The following is a 24,326-nucleotide window of genomic DNA, read 5'->3' as shown; positions in this document are numbered from 1 at the left end:
TGTACATGTGTGTCAGTTTGCTAAATATTAACCAACGTAAATGACTGAAACAAAGTAACTACATTGGAACAATGATGTGTTCGCAGTTGCTTGGTGGTATTTGAAGTATTCTACACTGATGTGATTTATTCACAAACTGGAACACAGTCTTAATTCAGATAACTGAAATGTTTTGTAACCTTTTTGTACCGAGTTGTACTAGAACAACAGAACAAGATAGATCAACCAAAAAAGTCCAGAAATCCAAAGCCAAGCTGTCGTAAGCAATAACAATTTCTTACAAAGTACAATACGGTAAGGATTCGATTTCACAGGGCACGACAGATATTCGCGTTCACTCAGCAGACAACAAAAGCTGCTGGCCATTTCGAAGTGTAGTTCTACAGGCGACGATTTTGCGGGCGTCGGTACTGGAGACAATTAGCCTCCAGTTTAAGTTGAATTTTTAAGACTTACTCTTTTGAATTCAGTCTATTTGGTGGTTTTACGTTTGTTTCTTACTTACGGCTGCCAATACTTGCAGTAAATTTCGCGAAAACTAGCGCTGCTACCTAAATGGCGGCTTTATTGTATTTTATTCTGTTTATTGATTTTTGTCGTAATTTCGCCAGAACGCATTGTGGGCATCTCAGATTCAGCCTATACTCTTTTCTGTTGCCTATGTTTTTGGTGCGTATAGTTTCAGAACTAGCAACGTCTTATCATTTCTCGACTCCATTCTTTCAGTCGTGCTACATCTGCCAGTAGGTGCAATTCTCTCTACGGATAGTCGCAAGGAAGGTGCAGAGTCAATGGCAGAGCTCTGTTATGAATTCTTCGTAGCTGTCGGATATTGATGACGACACCATTTCTCCAAGAAACTGCAGGGTATTCGAGGAGAGGTCGTAGTAGGCACTTGTAGATGACAAGAACAACGAGGGTGGGTTGCGTAAAGTGTGGGTTGAGTATTGGAATAGGTCCTTCAGACTACAAAGGCCCTGACACCCATTTCTTCTCTGTTTGGTGCCACATTAGACATCTGTCCATCTTGATGTCAAAGTAACGAGCAGATGATGCCCACTCTAGGGATGGAATATCACAGCTGATGCTGTTCCCTATATAACCGACAACGAACCGCAGATGAGAGCACCACCGGACGTGTGGGTCACGGAGTCTTGTGAGGGCTGCCTAACGCTGGCAGTGGGGTGTTTTAGTGATTGTGCGGACTGGGTTGGCGCCTCAATTGCTGTTATGTGGGTATATCAGAGTATTTATTAATTATCTAGGTATCCCTTGTTGTTTCCCAGCCAGCGGCCTTTGCCCAGCGGTAACACCGGTTCCCGTCAGATCACCTATGTTAAGCACTGGCGGCTTGGCTAGCACTTGAATGGGTGACCATTCGGGTCTACAGAGCGCTGCTGGCGAGCACGGTGCACTCAGCCCTCGTGAGGTCAACTGAGGAGCTACTTAATCGAGAAGCAGTGGCTCCCGTCCCGAAAGATGCCAACGGCCGGGAGTGCAGTGTGCCGAAAACATGCCATTCCGTACCCAGAACCAATGCCGCCTCTGCCTGAGGATGACACGGCGGTCCGTCGACAATGTTGGGCCTTTCAATGGCTGTTGCGACGGTGAGAGAGAGTTGTTTCTCACACACATTAAATTTGTAAAATCTCCTCCTGTGTGACTAGCGTTTACTGACAAAGATAGAAAAACTGTTGACTGCTCAGAGAGATAAAAATAATTCTACAATTTTGCAAATCAGGTACGCCCGCAATTTGAGGATGATAATCCATGGAATAGTTAGCTGCAGCACACAAAAGGGATTTACATTAGCGAGAGAATTACTAACCGGTTATTTCATAATGCCATATTTCATTATTCTGATTCGAAAAACAATTACTATATCGCTTTAGATCGGTAAGCAGGAAGCAGAGGGCTTCTCTGATGCCCTACCCTGGAGAAAACTGTTATTCCTTTTATGTTTTAACTGTGTAATCCAGAAGGAAAGACAACCATCTCTTGAAAGGGTTGAGAACTATAGTCGGATAATTTTTACAAACCTCGCAAGCGGCCATTTTGACACAGTGCAAGCCCTCCTGGAATTAACACGTTTTGACCTCCCCTCGCTTTACAGCCTCGAAGAACTGCTAAATTCAAAGAACTGCTAAATTTCTTCGCCTTCTCTAGTGTAAAAAGTGACCCAACACAGTAATAACTGTGTATACCGATTTATTCACTTGAATGGTTATTATTAAGTAGTGAACGGACATACTCCCATCCGCCCAAGGTCTATACAACGCTATAAAAGTAAAGATACCAGAACGTGACAAGACAAGATCAACCTTAACATATCTACAATTTTTCTACGTAAATCATAATATCTCATCTCTCCTCGAAATTATTTATTGCAAATCGACAAATTCTAACGTTTTTTCTAGGTATTATTGAAAATTATGATGAAAGTTTCATGTACAACGATCAAAATACTACAGGATACATATGATCTATTTCTTTGCAATTATTTGTTGTCTTTCTTGTGAATTAAACATATAAAAGCGGTTTGAGTCGTTCACTTACGTACTCATTCTGTGAAACTCTTTTTAATAAATTTCTGCTGGTTTCATCACCTCAACAGACATTAGTTGCAATCGGGCATTGAAATAAATCCAACGGCGATAAGTGAAAATTAGTGCCTTTCCGGGACTCTAAGCCGGATTTCCCACTTATTGTTAGCGATCATCTTAACCACTTCGTCTATCCGATCACGTTTGCCATTCAACTAAATTTCTCTACGTCGCACATTACCTACGTAGTGTCCTCTGTCGATTATCCTCATAGTTCGCAGCCTCACCTGATTCCTGCCTATGTCGAATAAAGAGTGCATCCATGTTGAAGGCATAATTATTTGCCATCAAGGAGCATATATTTATATGTGTTGTGACTTTTGCTTCGGACATGTCAGCGTGCTCGAATAGCTGAAGCGGTTAAGGCGATCATTCGAGATAAGTGGCAAATCCGGGTTCACGTTCCGGTGAAGTCGTCTTTAAGAGACAAGAACAGAAATTCGTACAGAAAAAGGATGCTGAAGGAATTTAGCCGTGAATTTTTCAAAAGAACCATCACTGTATTCCTCTTAATAGGTTTAGGGAAACCACGGATAGCCTACTTTTCGATGATCATACCGGTATTTGAACCTCTTCACTCACCAGAACGCAATCCCATTACCTAAATGTCTGCGTCACTTCTCAGAGTTGTTGTTGTTGTTGTTGTTGTTGATGTTGTTGTCTTCAGTCCTGAGACTGGTTTGATGCAGCTCTCCATGCTACTCTATTCTGTGCAAGCTTCTTCATCTCCCAGTACCTACTGCAACCCACATCCTTCTGAATCTGCTTAGTGTATTGATCTCTTGGTCTCCCTCTACGATTTTTACCCTCCACGCTGCCCTCCAATGCTAAATTTGTGATCCCTTGATGCCTCAGAACATGTCATACCAACCGATTCCTTCTTCTGGTCAAGTTGTGCCACAAACTCCTCTTCTCCCCAATCCTATTCAATACCTCCTCATTAGTTACGTCATCTACCCACCTTATCTTCAGCATTCTTCTGTAGCACCACATTTCGAAAGCTTCTATTCTCTTCTTGTCCAAACTGTTTATCGTCCATGTTTCACTTCCATACATGGCTACACTCCATACAAATACTTTCAGAAACGACTTCCTGACACTTAAATCTATACTCGATGTTAACAAATTTCTCTTCTTCAGAAACGATTTCCTTGCCATTGCCAGTCTACATTTTATATCCTCTCTACTTCGACCATCATCAGTTATTTTACTCCCTAAATAGCAAAACTCCTTTACTACTTTAAGTGTCTCATTTCCTAATCTAATCCCCTCAGCATCACCCGATTTAATTTGACTGCATTCCATTATCCTCGTTTTGCTTTTGTTGATGTTCATCTTATATCCTCCTTTCAAGACACTGTCCATTCCGTTCAACTGCTCTTCCAAGTCCTTTGCTGTCTCTGACAGAATTACAATGTCATCGGCGAACCTCAAAGTTTTTACTTCTTCTCCATGAATTTTAATACCTACTCCGAATTTTTCTTTTGTTTCCTTTACTGCTTGCTCAATATACAGATTGAATAACATCGGGGAGAGGCTACAACCCTGTCTCACTCCTTTCCCAACCACTGCTTCCCTTTCATGCCCCTCGACTCTTATAACTGCCATCTGGTTTCTGTACAAATTGTAAATAGCCTTTCGCTCCCTGTATTTTCTCAGAGTTGTAACTATGAAATGTACTGTGCATCAGTAGTGGACTTTCGGAAGACAGGTGAAAGAAAGAATGCGAAACGAATCTAAAGAAAGAAAATTCACTGATAGATTTTATTGCTGACAGGAAGTTTGGAGATACAGTTATTCGTGTAGAAGAAATGAGATACAGAAGAGCAAAAGATATTTTAAATATGCATACAGGATATTTCTTGGAACAAAGTATACAAGTTATTCCTGCAGCATCATCATCCATAGAGAAAGAACTGACAATAACGAAGGATCATAAAACAAGGGTGGTTTTAGAAAGGATAAGATTTTCCATTTGGACTATTTTGAAATGTATTTGTTCACCAAGATTGTGATTTTTGCCTATTATGACCCGGAAGTGACAGCCCACTACGAAGTGCCTGAAGGCATAAAGTTCTTCATAAGACGAAGGGCTACTACTGCAGCGGATGACCGCTGCCTACGAATTATGGCTCATAGGATCCCTGACAGCAAGGCCACCATGTTGAATAATGCTTTTCGTACTGCCACAGGACGTCGTTTACAATACTTACATATTCCATGTGTATAACAAGAGGAATAATTTTTTATATTTTTATGCAGCGACAGCAACTGATATTGTTTTTATAAGAATATATAGCCTACAGTTGCAGGTTAACTTTATCGTTTACCTAGGTTTCAACGTTAGTAATAATGTCTTCTTCAGATCCTGCAAAAAGTTAATATTACAAAGTGCTGGTAAATTATATTAGATATGGTCATCCTACAGGATGCAACGTGTATAACTTACATAAAATGTTACTTAAATGTTTTCCTAAAACAAGCCATGTCCTAAGTCAACTTTATAAAACTTGATGCCTAACCATAAGGTTTTGTCACTTCTAGTACACAAGCTGTACCAAATTCACTTTAAGCCCGTTGTATGGGCCTCGTCGTGTGACTGAAGACTGCGGACCGCGAGGGCTTCGCGGTCTGCCTCACAGAAGGCGGCGCGCATGCGCGAGACGTATAGAATCAAACTCTTAGTACGCACGCGTCAGATAACATTTTTGCTATGAATTAATTTTATACTTTACTATTGCAAGTTAATTACAGTACCCAGCTTGACTACGTTTTAAGTTCTACTATAGAGCCTTATAAACTGACCAACAAATCTCGTATGAACATCTGTAGGAAAGGTTCTATTATTACAGAAACTGTAATGGTCACATGCATTATGAATTATTGTAAACCTAATATAGGCTGGAAGCCTTCGAAGTATGCACTATTTTTTAGATACAGTTGATCGTTCAGTAAATTGCCTCTATCTGTAATTATGTGTGCATAAATTTGTAGTTCCTCAAGCGTGTCGAGTTTATATCCCTTAATTTCATGATGCTTCCAGCCTATATTAGGTTTACAATAATTCATATTGCATGTGACCATTACAGTTTCTGTAATAATAGAACCTTTCCTATAGATGTTCATACGAGATTTGTTGGTCAGTTTATAAGGCTCTGTAGTAGAATGTAAAACGTAGTCATGCTGGGTACTGTAATTAACATACAGTAGTAAAGTATAAATTTCTCTTTCACAAGCACGTTTCTTTGATTTACTTGTTGCAGGAACAAACCTTCCTTTTCTTTAAGAATTTTTTGTAGTGTTAAGTATACGTAGGAAACACGTGTGACTACATCACTGCTTAGGTATGTTAAACCTCCCCTATGATTTGCCGCTATCAAATCATCTGCTTGTATTGTTTCTTCGGATATTACAAACTCTTTACAATATGGACAATTTATTTTTTGAAGCACTTGGTGTGAGCAACAACCTGATATATAATGGAGTAATGGCCAAGTGTTTTCCTCTATTTCATCAACATCATTATCATCAACTACTATATTTAATAGCTCTTGGTTATCGATATCTTGAAAGTCTGATATTCTACGAAGGGCAGCATCAACATCAATAGGCCTTACAACAACATCACCAAACACTTTGGACTGTAATACAAGAGAAAACATACTCTGGGCCCTTAATTTTCCTTCTGTTTCAAAACCTGCCTTAGCGATACATGGTAATTTCCCCCATTAAGTTGGCAGTATTTCCCAAACCTGTTCTCCAAACTGTCTGTATTTTCCAAAGGAGCAAATATGTTCTCTTTTTCTCACACAGCCAGTATTCACTAACATCAGTCAAGCCTGCAGTAGTATGTTTGAGAGCAAAGTATGTTTCTCTGGTCAATTTCCTTCCTCCATTGCAATCTTCCCATGAACACAACCATGAGAGAGAATTTCTCAAAAAGTCATGAATATCTTTTGAATTGAGAGTAATCGGTTCTTGGTAAACATTTCTTAGCCTTTTACCCTTAAGCAACGTTTTAACATTAACGACATCAAACCACTGACTTATTACTTTTACAAATGTGGCAGTACTCTCCCAGTTTTCTATTTCTTTTCTTGCCCCTAGTTGTTGCATTGCAACAACTGTCATGTTATTAAAAATACTCTATGCTAATTTCTCATTTTGCCGTTCAAAAGAATTTGGATATAATGACTTCAGTGTTAAAGTGCAGCCATACTGCAACAGTTCACCTTTTTCTAGTAAATGTAGGTCCTTCAGTGCTGTAACAGAAGCCAGACCACCCTTCAAGCTATCACTAAAAGAAGGAAAGCACATAATTTGGTCCTTTTCATTAATCCAGTTGTTCCATATACATTTTAAAATGTGTACAGTATCCACAAAATAGTAAAGTGGGCGGTCTGCAGAAGTCTACACAGGATGAACATATTTTATCTGTACCCTACGAAGGGAAGAAAAGTATGAAATAGCTTTCTTATTAATAGCATTATTGTCAGCTACTACTCCTACTACCTGAAATCCCACTGCTTCTAGTTTAATAATTAAATATTTAATAACTGAGAACAGAACATCACCTTGAATTGTGTGAACTGGGAGAATATGCACCACATCTTTGTACACTGAATCCACACTCTGGATCATAAAAACATAAGCACTAGTTGCACACAAAAACACATCGGTGTTAAAAGCACCACCTACAACATTGTCACCTTTATAGTCAAGTTGTGACTTTAAATGAATCTCCTCCATCAACAGGAGGACAGTTATGTCATTCACACATAAAGTACCAACTTTTCGTGACTTGTAATTGAGAAACCGTTCACTCTGCTGCTCAATGGAAGTTTAGTGCAAAGTTTTGACAAAGTACTGGGACTTGGAATGGAAAAATTACTAGCACTGCTCAAAAACCTATATGCATGTGGACTGATAGAATAAACTAATGACCATAAAATCATTGAATCACTCCCGTACCTAATCTGTGTTGGACTTTCAGAAATGAAACTTGCTCCTTCAAAAATTTAATTTTAAGCTCACTTTCTGGCAATTTTTCTAACAGGTTGTCCAAAATGTCTTCAATGCAAGACAAACGTGCTTCAGCTGGAGCCTCATATATATGAAACATCACATACAACTCTTTCAAAATATTACTAACTGTATCACACTGACTTACTTGCTTTGGTAAATTAATCTTACCAGCACACTTTAGCTCAGCTTCCTTCACAAATGCACTTAACACTAAATCACTATTTATAACGACATGGCACAAAACACTTAGATAAGGAACATCCATTAACAACACAAGACACAAATTGTTTGATTTGGTTACCGTCTCCCAGTCTCTGTGCCTTTCACAATCAGATAATTTTAATTTAAACTCTTCTAAACTAGCAAGTGAAATCTTCTCCATCATTTTTGTGTGAGATTCCATACTCTGCTCAATGACTTTCTCAAGTGCTTGGTTCTCCAAACGTTCACGACGACTCTCTGGCTCTTCTCGAGCTGGTGCTTGTTTTGAAGATAAATACGTAGGGCATCCTGGCAACTTTGATGGTACAGCATCTGCAAATAGAGAGAGATAAACATGAGATTCGTATAGCAATTTTTCATGATGTACTTGTCTGTGTTAGACAATATCACAAGAAAATTAAGGAACCTGCACATTAATCTGTAAACTGATTACAAGTATTCTTTACGATAAATTTTCACAAACCTTTCTTTAAACGTGGACGGTCCAAATGTGCTGTAAGGAGCTTGCCAGTTTTTGGGTCGTAAGCACTGGTAATGTTCTCAATGTCGACTGCATTGAAACGCAATTCACATATCTGAAAAGAAGCATACATTTTACTGTTAACGTAAAGGCAAAATGTAAACTGACAAATGAAATCTAACTTTGGACTACATAAAGTGAGATTAAAAGTACACTCCTAGAAATTGAAATAAGAACACCATGAATTCATTGTCCCAGGAAGGGGAAACTTTACTGACACATTCCTGGGGTCAGATACATCACATGATCACACTGACAGAACCACAGGCAACAGAGCATGCACAATGTCTGCACTAGTACAGTGTATATCCACCTTTCGCAGCAATGCAGGCTGCTATTCTCCCATGGAGACGATCGTAGAGATGCTGGATGTAGTCCTGTGGAACGGCTTGCCATGCCATTTCCACCTGGCGCCTCAGTTGGACCAGCGTTCGTGCTGGACGTGCAGACCGCGTGAGACGACGCTTCATCCAGTCCCAAACATGCTCAATGGGGGACAGATCCGGAGATCTTGCTGGCCAGGGTAGTTGACTTACACCTTCTAGAGCACGTTGGGTGGCACGGGATACATGCGGACGTGCATTGTCCTGTTGGAACAGCAAGTTCCCTTGCCGGTCTAGGAATGGTAGAACGATGGGTTCGATGACAGTTTGGATGTACCGTGCACTATTCAGTGTCCCCTCGACGATCACCAGTGGTGTACGGCCAGTGTAGGAGATCGCTCCCCACACCATGATGCCGGGTGTTGGCCCTGTGTGCCACGGTCGTATGCAGTCCTGATTGTGGCGCTCACCTGCACGGCGCCAAACACGCATACGACCATCATTGGCACCAAGGCAGAAGCGACTCTCATCGCTGAAGACGACACGTCTCCATTCGTCCCTCCATTCACGCCTGTCGCGACACCACTGGAGGCGGGCTGCACGATGTTGGGGCGTGAGCGGAAGACGGCCTAACGGTGTGCGGGACCGTAGCCCAGCTTCATGGCGACGGTTGCGAATGGTCCTCGCCGATACCCCAGGAGCAACAGTGTCCCTAATTTTCTGGGAAGTGGCGGTGCGGTCCCCTACGGCACTGCGTAGGATCCTACGGTCTTGGCGTGCATCTGTGCGTCGCTGCGGTCCGGTCCCAGGTCGACGGGCACGTGCACCTTCCGCCGACCACTGGCGACAACATCGATGTACTGTGGAGACGTCACGCCCCACGTGTTGAGCAATTCGGCGGTACGTCCACCCGGCCTCCCGCATGCCCACTATACGCCCTCGCTCAAAGTCCGTCAACTGCACATACGGTTCACGTCCACGCTGTCGCGGCATGCTACCAGTGTTAAAGACTGCGATGGAGCTCCGTTTGCCACGGCAAACTAGCTGACACTGACGGCGGCGGTGCACAAATGCTGCGCAGCTAGCGCCATTCGACGGCCAACACCGCGGTTCCTGGTGTGTCCGCTGTGCCGTGCGTGTGATCATTGCTTGTACAGCCCTCTCGCAGTGTCCGGAGCAAGTATGGTGGGTCTGACACACCGGTGTCAATGTGTTCTTTTTTCCATTTCCAGGAGTGTATAATGCTTCGTTATAGCTAGGCTATTTATTTGAATTTTCAGTTCTGTAACATAACAGTATTAAAAAGAGTAACCATATAGAAATAAAGTTAAATTAGAGGTACTTACAACGGACTGTTTCCTGGATTCCCAGTCTTTCCTATGAACTGCAGCGATCCATTTCAATTTTAAGGCTTCATCAGACGGGAATGAAAAGACGCTAACAATAGAGCATACCGCACTTGCGTGACATGTTGGTCAGATGCTCAGTTACACTCCGAATCGTATATAACAGTGAGAACAAGATTTCCGCCACAAATGTTACGAAAACAAAGCCATGCTTTCAAACACTGCTACGAAAACAAACCGATGCCGTGACCACGCTTCCAAACACCGCTTCAACCACAGATAGCACTGCTCAGCCGCAGAACGCTGACGTCACAGCTCCCACAGAATTGTGTGCGTAGGCTTTGTTTCTAGGTGGCGTTGCCACTGTGTATTAACCCCTTTGCCCGAAGCTTTTGGCCGAGCCCAGCAGGAGATCGGACAGTGTGTGCGTCCACTCTGAAATAACCGTGAACTGTCTATGGTCATTGATATTGCTGTGTGTGTGTGTGTGTGTGTTTTGTCGGCCATGTCGCTCCAATTACCCGATCCATATGAAGAAGACGAATGTTCTCTGGCAACACTCGCTCTCTTCAGAGCCTGCAAACTTGGATACGTGCACCGTGATGCTATACGCAGAACCGGGCCTTGTCTACAAAGATGACGTGGTGTCATTCCCGTCTCCAGCGTTCCCGCTGGATGCTCCACCTCTTTCACCGCAGAAATAGTGGCCCCGCTTTAGACATCGTGCATTGACTCTGTGGATACTTCTCTTGTTGCACTTTCTTTCTATAGGCAGGAATGTGGCTTGAGATACGGCACACGCTCGTAGGCGGTTGTCCTTCTTACTTCAGACATGCCATGATCGTTTTGGAAACAAGCGGTTCTGAATGGAAATGCCACTGTATAACTTTTCCTTGTACCTCCAATATTGATGGCGTTACTCTTACTCACTTTAAGCCATTGCTCTAGAAGGCTAACCATCTAAGATTTGATGCCAATTTGACGTTTGATGTAGGCTGCCTTCATGGTGCATTCAGCATGCACTGACGTAACTAATGCAACAATATGGGCAGCAAGTGCGCAGCGGATGTCTTGTGTGGCCCTCGCTCAGAGAACAGCCTCTAAGATGGCTGGGGGCGCGAGTGCCTCTGGTCAGCTGTTTATGCGGCCTTTCAGACTCGCGAGGGGGCCGGGCCGAGCACTCAGGCCGGCGTCCCAGAGAGCGCTTCCTAAGGCGATTACCCAACAAGCCAGCAAGTGCAGGGGACCAGCCACTTCGTGGCAGCTCTCCGGGGCGGCAGTGTGGGATGGGGCTGTGCCGATGCTGAGACTGAGTGGACCATAGTCGTGAAGTTACCCTAAAGGCAACGGCAGCGGCGTATGAGTAACCTCACATGGTCTTGCGTTCGTTTGTAATTAGGCTATCTATCACGCACTGGAAGGTCTGTCCCAGTCACCACAGGAACAAAATGTTGGCCAACGACGGCAATATTAAATACCAGGGGTACTCAGAAAGAAGAGGTACGTATTCTTCATTTCTACAGTTATGCTCTAAAATCTCTACGCAACAGTAGCGTTGCACGTCACTAGAGAAGTTAACACAAAATAGAACAGCCCACTGATAAATTGAAGTATCGTCTGAAATTCGTGTTCAGAATGGGAAGGGCAATAGCGCTGCAACAAATCACACTGGTCGGGTGGATGTTTACGTCAGTTTGCGCACCGTGAAACGACACGGTGGTTATCTGGTTAAGGCGCTTCCAGTTTGAACAATTGAGTCTGAAAGATGAATAAGGAAGTGGCAGAATACCTCCATGTAGAACCACCAGCAGCTGATGGTCTTGTGGTTTGCTTTGCTGACTCTCGACCACAGTATCTTTCGGACATGCCCGGAAGAACAGACACCATATCCATATAAGTATATAGTTCTGGCAATACCGGCCATGACCTTCTTCTTCTGTGCGGATACACAAATATTACCCGAACTCTTACGGGACTTGGTAAGAATGTCTCCCACGAGTAATGAGGATGTTGGGTAGGGACACAACGAACGTAGTTTGTGGACATATAAGGTGAGAATGTTGGTCTCGCGGGAGGCGTGCGCGAGATAGTCCCTGGAGTCGCACTATCCTCTGTGCCCTCGGTGGCTCTGAATGGATATAGTGTCTGCCATGAAAGCAGGAGATCCGAGGTTCAAGTTCCGGTCGGGGGACACGTTTTCACCTGTCCCCGTTGATGCATATCAACGCCCGTCGGCAGCTGAAGGTATTTATATATAATTCTAATTTCGTTCTAGACGGCTGCTGGACATCAATGGTATCAGTTCTTGCCCGAAAGAACAGACACCATATCCATATAAGTATACCGTATCCTGTGTTCGATTCCTCGCCAGATCGGCGATTTTCTCCGCTTGGGATTCCGTGTGTATGTTGTCGTCACCCTCGATGCGCAAGTCACTGAAGTGGCCTTAAATAAAAAGACTTGCACCAGGAGGCCGAGCTCCCCAGAAGGAGACTCCTGACCAGATATGCCTTATGCATATATCCTTTTTTTGATTGCTTTCTTACCCGTGTAGAACCGGATATATCAAGATAAGTGGAGGCCTTGGTGCTCGACAACAGGCGTATCAAAGATGAAGTGAGAGTAGTTCTCACAAGTAGGCTTCAGCGGCCATTATCTGTCAATAAAACTTTTTTCTGGATTTGTGACCGCATTGTCAATATGTAAAACTACCGACGTTTCGGACACTGTTGCAGGTGACCTTTTTCGGTGTGTTTTTGTAAAGAAAAATTCCGTGAAGAATGTCACTTGCAACAGTGGCCGAAACGTCGGTAGTTTTACATATTGACAATGCGTTCACAAACCCAGAAATATTTTATTGATGTTACGCTATACCTTGAGCGTGACAAATGTCGCTGAGTGCTTACACACCCTTTTACAGCGCATTAAATCGAGGCCACTGCGCAAGTGTTCCAAATGTATGAGGCCAGTCCAGACTTCCTCAGCTATCGAATCATCATAAACGACTGTGTGCTGAGTGCACCATTTTGATCACAAGACGAATGGACGACTGAAGCCAGACAGCCGGCCGGGGTGGCCGAGCGGTTCTTGTCGCTACAGTCAGGAACCGCGCGACCGCTCCGGTCGCAGGTTCGAATTATGCCTCGGGCCTGGATGTGTGTGATGTCCTTAGCTTAGTTAGCTTTAAGTAGTTCTAAGTTCTAGGGGACTGGTGACTTCAGAAGTAAAGTCCCATAGTGCTCAGAGCCATTTGAACCATTGTTTGAAGCCAGACATTGTTAGAAGGAAACATCACTCTTAACGAAATTTACCAAATAAAAAAGTTTTTAATGTAAGGAACTTTTAATACCTAGACCACAATTTTCATTATACAGTTAAAACGTGATGACTACTTTCTGTTCTTGCTACAACCACGTTCAGATAGATGAAGACATAAAAGCGAGTAGCATATGCATTGGAAAGCATCATCATTAGCTAAAGTCCTTAGCTAAAGGCATTAACATTGTGGACCAATAAGACTAGGATAGTATTTTCGAGAGTGAGCCAGGTTGTAAACTATAATCTCGCAAGATACAGGTGATGAAGGTGGAAAATAACCAGTTGAATTGGTAAACATTTCCGATGGTCTAGATTATACGAGTACTTAACGTAGCTTACAGCAGTCATGGTGACTCCGACTGCTTCCACTGGTCCGCTTGAAGCTCAAGTAAATGTCAACAGTAGCATAATACTGTTCTTACTGGCCTGCGTCCGTGTCAAGGTGCATGTTTCGAGCAGCCATTTTCATGGATGATAGCGTGTCCAGATACGATCATCGACTTGTAACAAAGAAGCGAGATGCATCCGATCACGCCACACCTTTCCATTGTTCTGGGTCCACTCTCGCTGTTTCTTATGTATATAAACGATTTTGGAGACAATTTGAGCAGCCGTCTTCGGTTGTATGCAGATGACGCTGTCGTTTATCGATTAATAAAGTCATCAGAAGATCAAGACAAACTGCAAAACGATTTATGAAAGATATCTAAATGGCACGAAAAGTGGCCGTTTACCCTAAATAACGAAAAGTGTGACGTCATCCACATGAGTGCTAAAAGGATCTCGTTAAACTTCGGTTACACGATAAATCAGTCTAATGTAAAAGCCATAAATTCAACTAATTACATAGGTATTACAATTACGAAGAATTTAAATTGGAAGGAACACATAGAAAATGTTGTGGGGAAGGCTAACCAAAGACTGCGTTTTATTAGCGGGACAGTTAGAAAATGTAACAGAACTAATAAGGAGACTGCCTACACTACGCTTGTCCGTCCTCTTTTAGAATACTGCTGCGCGGTGTGGGATCCTTACCAGATAGGACTGACGGAGTAAATCGGAAAAGTTCAAAGAAAGACAGCACATTTTGCATTATCGTGAAATATGGGAGAGAGTGTCACAGAAATGTGCAGGGTTTGGGATGGACATCATTTAAAAAAGGCGTTTTTCGTTGCGACAGAATCTTCTCACGAAATTCCAACCACCAACTTTCTCCTCCGAAGGCGAAAATATTTTGTTGACACCGACCTACAAAGGGAGCAACGATCACCACGATAAAATAAGGGAAATCAGAGCTCGTACGGAAAGATATAGGTGTTCATTCTTTCCGCGCGCTATACGAGATTGGAATAATAGAGAATTGTGAAGATGGTTCGATGAACCCTCTGCTAGGCACTTAAATTTGATTTGCAGAGTATCGATGTAGATGTAGATGTAGATTATCTATCATATTAACCATTTCATTTGCTTAACAGTAATTTTATGTCTCCGCGGGTTTAGAAGATTAAGGATTCGGTTCACATAGCTGTCAAAATACACTCCTGGAAATCGAAAAAAGAACACATTGACACCGGTGTGTCAGACCCACCATACTTGCTCCGGACACTGCGAGAGGGCTGTACAAGCAATGATCACACGCACGGCACAGCGGACACACCAGGAACCGCGGTGTTGGCCGTCGAATGGCGCTAGCTGCGCAGCATTTGTGCACCGCCGCCGTCAGTGTCAGCCAGTTTGCCGTGGCATACGGAGCTCCATCGCAGTCTTTAACACTGGTAGCATGCCGCGACAGCGTGGACGTGAACCGTATGTGCAGTTGACGGACTTTGAGCGAGGGCGTATAGTGGGCATGCGGGAGGCCGGGTGGACGTACCGCCGAATTGCTCAACACGTGGGGCGTGAGGTCTCCACAGTACATCGATGTTGTCGCCAGTGGTCGGCGGAAGGTGCACGTGCCCGTCGACCTGGGACCGGACCGCAGCGACGCACAGATGCACGCCAAGACCGTAGGATACTACGCAGTGCCGTAGGGGACCGCACCGCCACTTCCCAGCAAATTAGGGACACTGTTGCTCCTGGGGTATCGGCGAGGACCATTCGCAACCGTCTCCATGAAGCTGGGCTACGGTCCCGCACACCGTTAGGCCGTCTTCCGCTCACGCCCCAACATCGTGCAGCCCGCCTCCAGTGGTGTCGCGACAGGCGTGAATGGAGGGACGAATGGAGACGTGTCGTCTTCAGCGATGAGAGTCGCTTCTGCCTTGGTGCCAATGATGGTCGTATGCGTGTTTGGCGCCGTGCAGGTGAGCGCCACAATCAGGACTGCATACGACCGAGGCACACAGGGCCAACACCCGGCATCATGGTGTGGGGAGCGATCTCCTACACTCGCCGCACACCACTGGTGATCGTCGAGGGGACACTGAATAGTGCACGGTACATCCAAACTGTCATCGAACCCATCGTTCTACCATTCCCAGACCGGCAAGGGAACTTGCTGTTCCAACAGGACAATGCACGTCCGCATGTATCCCGTGCCACCCAACGTGCTCTAGAAGGTGTAAGTCAACTACCCTGGCCAGCAAGATCTCCGGATCTGTCCCCCATTGAGCATGTTTGGGACTGGATGAAGCGTCGTCTCACGCGGTCTGCACGTCCAGCACGAACGCTGGTCCAACTGAGGCGCCAGGTGGAAATGGCATGGCAAGCCGTTCCACAGGACTACATCCAGCATCTCTACGATCGTCTCCATGGGAGAATAGCAGCCTGCATTGCTGCGAAAGGTGGATATACACTGTACTAGTGCCGACATTGTGCATGCTCTGTTGCCTGTGTCTATGTGCCTGTGGTTCTGTCAGTGTGATCATGTGATGTATCTGACCCCAGGAATGTGTCAATAAAGTTTCCCCTTCCTGGGACAATGAATTCACGGTGTTCTTATTTCAATTTCCAGGAGTGTAGGTCGGTGAATACGCGTGGCCCGCATCTCGTGGTCGTGCGGTAGCGTTCTCGCTTCCCACGCCCGGGTTCCCGGGTTCGATTCCCGGCGGGGTCAGGGATTTTCTCTGCCTCGTGATGGCTGGGTGTTGTGTGCTGTCCTTAGGTTAGTTAGGTTTAAGTAGTTCTAAGTTCTAGGGGACTTATGACCATAGCAGTTGAGTCCCATAGTGCTCAGAGCCATTTGAACCATTTTTGAATACGCGTGTTTTCGATAAATGTGTGCTATCTGCTCCCGAAAACTGTTTGAATTCTGTTATACCCGTTTTAGCTAGGCTTCCTAGTGTAACTATTCTTTTCTTACAATGTACGCTTATAAAGAGAAAGACCTACTTTTCGAACCCACTTTGTTCACTGATCACAATTTCTCCAGATTTTCGGTTTAATCTGGTGCGGGACTCAGTCTTCAGTTACTGATCTTGTGTGCTGGCTTTAAATGAAATGAACTGCTCATAAGACATTGACCTTCGTGAACCAGTGTCCATGCTCACAGGGACATTGAACCTGATAGTAACCTTAGGTGCGAATACGCAGACACTCCTAGCACATGAGCAGTCCGTTTGAAGTGAAAAAAAGAAGTGAGAGGTAACATTCAATTCTGAATCGTTTGAAGAGAGCTACATTATCTCATTTCCGAGTCCTCTTCTTAAAGAAATATAAGAAATTTGGAATGGAGTGTATTAATAGTGAGACAAAACTGAACACTGTGACATGAATTTTACAACATATACGAGAAGCAGTGTGACAGCGGAGAAAGAGTCTTACTCAGCGGTGAAGCTGGCGGAAGAGGCACCTTTTCTCTTTGGGTACAAAAAGAGTACGAGAGTACAAGATGCAGACAGAATTTGACTCATAGTGAGCGGCTGATTTTAGGCTGGGCAACCTACTGCCTATGTGGAAAGTAACATGAAACTACTACATTACATTCCCAAGCCGTACATGGTTTGTCACTCCATCTGAAAGATTACGGAGTTAAAACTTCCCCTCATTTGGGTCTCTGGGAGGGGAACACATTGAGAGTAGACATATTTGAAAGGAAGAAAGGGACGATGGAATATGGAATGTGAGGACACTACTGCAAGCAGGGAAGCTAGAGAATGCAAAACTCGAGATGAAAAGGAACATACTAGATGCCCTTGGTTTGTGTGAAATTAGATGGGGAGAGAATGGAGAGGTAGAAAATGGGAAATCAAGAGTGGTGAAAACGGAGTAGGAATATTGATAAGGCAAAAGCTGAAAAGTAAGGCAATGAAGGTACAATATATTGATGGAAGACTGATGATACGACTGAAGGGTAGTTCAAAAGATCTGGTGTTAATACAGGTATATATGCCAACCAGCCAGCATAGAGATGAAGAAGTGGAAGAACATTATAAGAAAATACAAGAACTCACCGAGAAAGAAAATAGAAATGTCTGCATTATCATCATGGGGGACTGGAATGCAGTGGTGTGTGGAGGAGGAGATGAAGATACAGTAGGAAAATTTGGATTAGGAATAAGAAATGAGAGAGATGAACGACTAATTAACTTCTGTAAAGAAAATTCATTAGCAGTGGGTAACACATTATCTGAACACCAGAAAACACAAAGTAAGGGCATGTAGTCTGGATATCAAATTTGAATTGGGAAAGATATCAGTTGGACTACATCCTGATACAAAAAAGGTTTAGGAAGTGTTTGAAGAATGCCAAAGCTTATCCAGGAGCGGATATAAAATCACACCATAACCTAGTAGTGGGAGAAATACAAGTGAAGTTGAAAAAGTCTGGAGAGGTAAAGCAAAAGGGACACTAAACACAGAAAGACTCAGAGGTAAGAAAGGCATCACATTTGGAAAACAGATTTATGGAAAAATGGGAAAGAGGTAGTGTTGATGAAAGTGTTAGGATAAAAATGAGGTAAGGACTCATGGACTCTGCCGAAGAAGTGCTAGGAATTATATCCCAAAGTACCAGAAATGAATGGATAACAGTAAAAGTGTCGAAGAAGGAAACTGAAGTAGCAAGGGAAAAATGGATGAAACAGAAATGTGACGAAATAGAGAAAATGGAGAAAGAGGGAAAATATGAAATGATGTAGAGACTGGCTAGTGAGATGATAACATGGAAATAGAGAGAGTAGGTGGTACTCTAGCAGAAGAATCACAAGAGGTTTTGACCAGATGGCGAGATATATTGAAAGTCTGTATAAGGGGGATGAAATACAAAGCGAAATTAAGGTTGAAGAGGAACAGTATGTGTTGGAAGATGGAAAGGGAAGTAGAAAAGGTGCTGAAGGAAATGAAGTATAGGAAGTCATGTGGAATTGATTATTTGCCAGCAGAACTGTTGAAGATTCTAGGAAGCTAGGCAAGAAAAGAAATAGTTTACCTCTGTAATGAGATATATGACAAAGGGGAATGGCCTAAGGACTTCCTTGGAACAGTTAAGATACCAATAGAAAAAAAAATGTGAAGAGCATAGAACCATCAGTCTAATTTCTCATGCAGCTAAAGTGTTGCTGAGAGTGCTGAATAGAAGGCTATATGGAAAGCTTGATAGAGGGATTTCAGAGGAGCAGTTCGGATTTAGAAGAGGAAAAGGAACAAAAGATGCTATTGGCCTGTTAAGAACTATAGGGGAAAGATATATGGAAAAGGGCAGAGAAATCTTTGCTTTTGACAGAGTTCAGTGAAACAAGCTAATGGATATTTTGAAGAGGAAAGGAGTAGATTGGAAAGAGAGAAGACTGATACGGCATCTATATTTACACCAGAAATTAAGGGTAAGGACTGGATATGAAATGTCAGAAGGAAGCAGCACTGGACGAGGTGTTAGGCAAGGCTGTTGCCTTTCCCCACTGTTGTTTAACGCGTACCTTGAAGAGATTATTGCGAAAGGCTTAGATGGGAAAAGAGGAATATGTATTGGTGGAAAGAGAACAGAATGTGTAAGATTTGCTGATGACATGGTATTAGTGGCAGAAAGTGAGCGGACAGTGAATAACATTCTGAAAGATGTGAATGAAGCTTGTGTGGAATATGGGATGCAAATAAACACAGCAAAAACAAAGAGCATGGTCATCAGTACAAGACGCAGACTGTCCTGTATTAAAACAGGACAAGCTAACATTAGCTAAGTAAGTGTATTTAAATATCTTGGAAGCACAATATCAGAATTTTTGGACAACCTGGTTGTGAAGATGAAGCAGCGATTAGTATGATTAATCAATTATTCAAAAACAGTCTTAATCGCATTTGTTATTATTATTATACCACCAACCGGTTTCAACCCGACGTAGGGGTCATCTTCTGGGCGTTTACGCCATTGGTCGACTGCTGGTGGTGTCACCCCTGTTTACATAACGGCAATACCAATGGTGTAAACGCCCAGAAGATGACCCCGACGTCGGGTTGAAATCGGTTGGCGGTATAATAATAATAAAAGCGATTAAGATTGTTTTTGAATAATTGAATACAATAACTGAAGACTTGAGCTGTCACTAGGAGGTGTAAACTCGAATTGCGATAGCTAAGGAGGCATTCATCAGATATATGAGACTGTTATATGGCAAAGTAGATAAATGACAAATGTTTGGTCTGGAGTGTGGCATTATATGGGGCAGAAACATGGACACTGAGACGAGAGTATGAAAAAAGGTTTGAAGCATTTGAGATGTGGATGTGGAGGAGAATGGTGAGAATAAGCTGGATGGAAAGAGTGAGTAGTGATAGAGTACTGGGAAGAATAGGCGAGAGAAGAGGTCTGCTGAAGGTTATAAGTGGAAGGAAGAAGAACTGATTGCGACATTCATTGAAAAGGGAGTGCTTGCTAGCAGTTGCTTTGGAAGGACTGGTTTGTGGGAGAAGGCTGAGAGGAATAAAGAGATACAAGATGCTAGACGACATAAAGGGAAGAGGAAACTCTGTGGTCCCCCGGCGTCTCTATCAGATTGGCGTCGCAAGTAGCCGCTATTAATTGTGATGCGCCCTGTACATAAATTTTTCATTTGGGGAACCTCTGACGCCACTCTCAATTTCGCACCCCCCAGGCGATGGCTTACGTCGCTTGGGCCTTAAGCCGACTCAGCGCAGACCTTCCTAAACAGTCCTTTGGAGAGGAATTTACTCAGTGGAGAGCGAAGGTGGAAAATGGAGCGAAATTTCTGTTGGAATGAAATAGTCATTCACTGTCAGAGAGTGAGAGGGCGTCCGCAGCTCTGTTCTAGCTGCTAGCGTTGCTGCCTCTGGATCACGGGGTCCCGTGTTCGATTCCCGGCCGGATTGGGGATTTGCTCTGCATTGGCACTGGGTGTTTGTGTTGTCCTCATCATTTCATCATCATCATTCGTGACTGTGGCTAGATTGGGCTGTGTAAAAAACTGGACTATATAAAAATTGGGACTTTGTACGGGCGTTAGAGAGTGAAATATTAACGTTTTTCTTTATTGGTTACTAATATGACGAAGACAGAATTAAATCAATCTACAGTTTTCCATCGTCAGCTGGATAACTACATCTCTACGCATCCCTCCTCAAATAATCATTCCTACATGGAACACCTGATCCTAATAGTATATGTTACTGTAAGTGCGTCGGTCATATTGCGAGGGGTATTCAATAAGTAATGTAGCACGTCTTTTTCTCAGAATGTTTCTGTTGAAAAAAAAGCGGAATTTGAAATATTACCGCTTCAGCCCCTGTGTTTTTATAAATTTCCGGCAAGTAGCAGCGCCATACGTAGCCTTCAAATTGGCGTCCGTAACGGAGGTACTTTCTAAGCAGAGAGGTGTCAATGGGTTTCTTTTGCGGAAAAACAATGCATCGCAGACATAGATGCTTGTAGAATGTCTAAGGAGACTTGGCAGTAAACAAAAGCACTCTGAGTCGACGGGCGAGGCGTCTGTCATCATCGCAACAAGGTCGCACAACTTGTCTAGTCTTCCGCGTGCTGGCCGGCCGCACGCAGCTATGACTCTTGCAGTGTTGGAAAGTGTGAACACACTTATTTTAGGTGATCCACGGATCATAATCAAACACCTCGCTGCGCAACTGGATGTAACTGTGGGCGGTGCTGACACAGTCGTCCACCACTTGGTATACTCAAAGATGTGTGCCCTTCGGGTTCTTAGGTGCCTAACAGAAGACCACAAAGTGCAACGAAGGACCATGTGTGCAGAATTGCTTGTGCTTTACGAGACTAATATTGGCAATTTTCTTGTCTATCCCCGTCGCAGGCGATAAAACATGGATTCACCAGTTTGAACCTAAAACAAAACGTTAATTCATGGAGTGGCGCCACGTGACCTGTCCTTCGAAGAGAAAGTTCAAATTAGCCGGTAAGGTCATGGCGACGGTCTTTTGGGACTCTGAAAGGGTTATTCTTTCGATTTTCTCCCTCAGTCTGCATCAAACCATTCTGAGGTGTATTGTGCTACTCTTAGAAAATTGAAGAAATGACTTCAGCGTGTTTGTCGCCATTTATGCAAATGGGCGTCTGCTTCTCCATGACAGCGCAAGGCCTCTGGTACCCGAGAGGAGCTCATGAAACTTCATTGGACTGTGATCTCTCACCCTCCCTACAGCGCGGATGTCGCACTTTCTGAATTCCACATGTTTGCCGCAATAAAGGAGGTACTCTGCGGGAAGCAATACGTGGATGGTGGTGAGACATTGTAACCCGTCTGAACGGATTATGAAAGAAATCAATAAGCTTTGCAGACTTTATTGTCACAGAAAGCATCAGTATTGGGACAGATATTTACACTTATTTCAAAACGTGCTGAATGAAATGCCTCATGACTCCACTGCTTTACCACCTATTCTTGTACTGAAGAATGAAGAACCACCGAACAGAATCAGAGAGCTTGTACCTACCCCGAATACACGTAAACTTCGACACAAAGACATAATTGATTTGGCCATTAAAAATATAAATTCTGCTACAGACAAAAGGAGAAAACTACACGGTAAAGCAAATGCAAAGAAACTATATATTGGTCAGAAAGTTCTCATTAAAGCTCATTCATTGTCACATAAGAAGAAATACTCGAGTCACAAATTCTTTCTAGTTTACAATGGACCTTACAGAATCCGACGTATACCACATGATAATTGCGTTGAAGTTGAAACTCTGCGTACTAGGAAGAGTAAAGGTTTACACCACATTTCACATGTAAAACCGTTTATTGAAAGATAATCTGTTTTTTTAACTTAGTCTTTGCCACAAAACTTTTCACTTCACGCTACTAGTAAAATTTGTCAAACTGAGAAACTGTTAACTTGCAACAATGTTTTGGCGTTAACTATCCAGTCTAGAACCTAGGGAACATTTTTAGACAGAAATTACGAATGCATTGTTATAGTGAACAGACGACACAGTGTTGTTATTCGTACATTCTTGGACCGAGCGAGGTGGCGCAGTGGTTAGCACACTGGACTCGCATTCGGGAGGACGACGGTTCAATCCCGCGTCCGGCCATCCTGATTTAGGTTTTCCGTGATTTCCCAAAATCGCTCCAGGCAAATGCCGGGATGGTTCCTCTGAAAGGGCACGGCCGACTTCCTTCCCTAATCCGATGAGACCGATGACCTCGCTGTTTGGTCTCTTCCCCCCAAAACCAACCAACCATACATTCTTGCTTGTTAGTTGCACGATTACGTAACGACTATCAGGCTTACATACTTAGAACATATACTGGTACTGCTAATGAGATTTTAATGCAACATTTTGGTTTACTTGAAAATACATTTTGTATTTAAAGTACTTTCTGTGAGATACCAAATGACACAGTGATTAGTTTATGTGACAGCTACACGATTTTATCACGACGCTACTAATGAGTGACAATTTACAATGTTGCTTTTGCGGTGTTTCTGTTTTATATCTGCACAGTTTTTCTGAATTCTTCTGGAAAGGAAAACATGTTTTAGTAGTAACTTTTGTGGTGTAGCTACAATGAGACAGCCTTTTCCATAGCACAACAATACGTTACAGCACAGTACTTTCTTCATCACGGCAATAAGCGTAATAAGAAAGATATATATACGCAAAGTATTTCACTTTTGTTGATCATGAGGTAAGTACATTGACTTCTGCAGAACTTATCTTTCGGAGGACGATAACTACGACACTTCCACAGAGATTACCTTACATCAAGACGCACAGTTTAGCGCTACAGTACACTTATTTGATTGATTAATTTTGTACTTAAAACATTTATTTTTAGACATTTTTGAATTACAATGATACAAAGGTTTTCCGTGATACATTTCATTCCATTGCTGTAATCTGTAACACCTGAGGGTATAATTACATTAATCCTCAGGGGGGTACACGCCTACTTTGTGTACCATGTGTTTGGCAAGCACAAGGAGCCCTAGCTATTATGGTATTTGCTTATACGACTTTACACGTTGGTACCATATTTCTCTAACACAGAATTACACAGCTATCTGATCATTTAACTGAGAGAGACAAACATTTATTTTACTACATCAGTGACAGATGTTTACGTAATTACACAGTTGGATAATTTCACACATATGAAATTGTATTTTGTCTGTACTTTGTGAACTGTTCATATTTTTTTGGAACCATTGTGATACTATGAGAGCTTTGAATGATGTATTTGGTATGGGATCATGATTTTTAAAGTACGTTTGAGGTAGATGACGCTATTGAAATGAGCAGAGAATTTTTTTTTAGGTTTTGAAATTATTGGAGGAAGCTACGACGATTTTGAGATTTGACTGAGGTGTTATGATGTTATTATTACGACGACGATGTTTATTATGCTGTTTAGATATGTTTATGATCAATAAGCTCATACTATATGAGGAATTTGATTATGCTATGTATTTATTATGATGAAATATTGAAGAAGTGTAGACGAATATGTATATGCATAATAAGGTAAGGAATAATGAGTAGTGGTTAGGGACTCTGACTTGTGCAAAAGGATGTTGGAAACCAAGAATCGTACTTTAAGAG

General features: G+C 43.0%; 1 protein-coding gene across 1 annotated transcript in view; it reads right to left on the bottom strand.

Annotated features, from left to right (window-relative positions):
- LOC126260549 (apical junction molecule-like) overlaps positions 1-24,326 on the bottom strand; it is a 199,401-nt gene that overhangs the window by 24,978 nt on the left and 150,097 nt on the right. The window contains exons 2-4 of the mRNA XM_049957883.1: positions 8,314-8,425; positions 7,930-8,162; positions 6,073-6,244 (exon numbers count right to left, since the gene is read on the bottom strand). Coding sequence (XP_049813840.1) covers positions 6,073-6,244; positions 7,930-8,162; positions 8,314-8,425 — 517 coding nt within the window. The remainder of the gene's footprint in view (positions 1-6,072; positions 6,245-7,929; positions 8,163-8,313; positions 8,426-24,326) is intronic.

The sequence above is a fragment of the Schistocerca nitens genome, chromosome 5 (assembly GCF_023898315.1).
Source record: "Schistocerca nitens isolate TAMUIC-IGC-003100 chromosome 5, iqSchNite1.1, whole genome shotgun sequence".
NCBI lineage: Eukaryota > Metazoa > Arthropoda > Insecta > Orthoptera > Acrididae > Schistocerca > Schistocerca nitens.
This window is presented reverse-complemented; position numbering and strand designations above follow the sequence as displayed.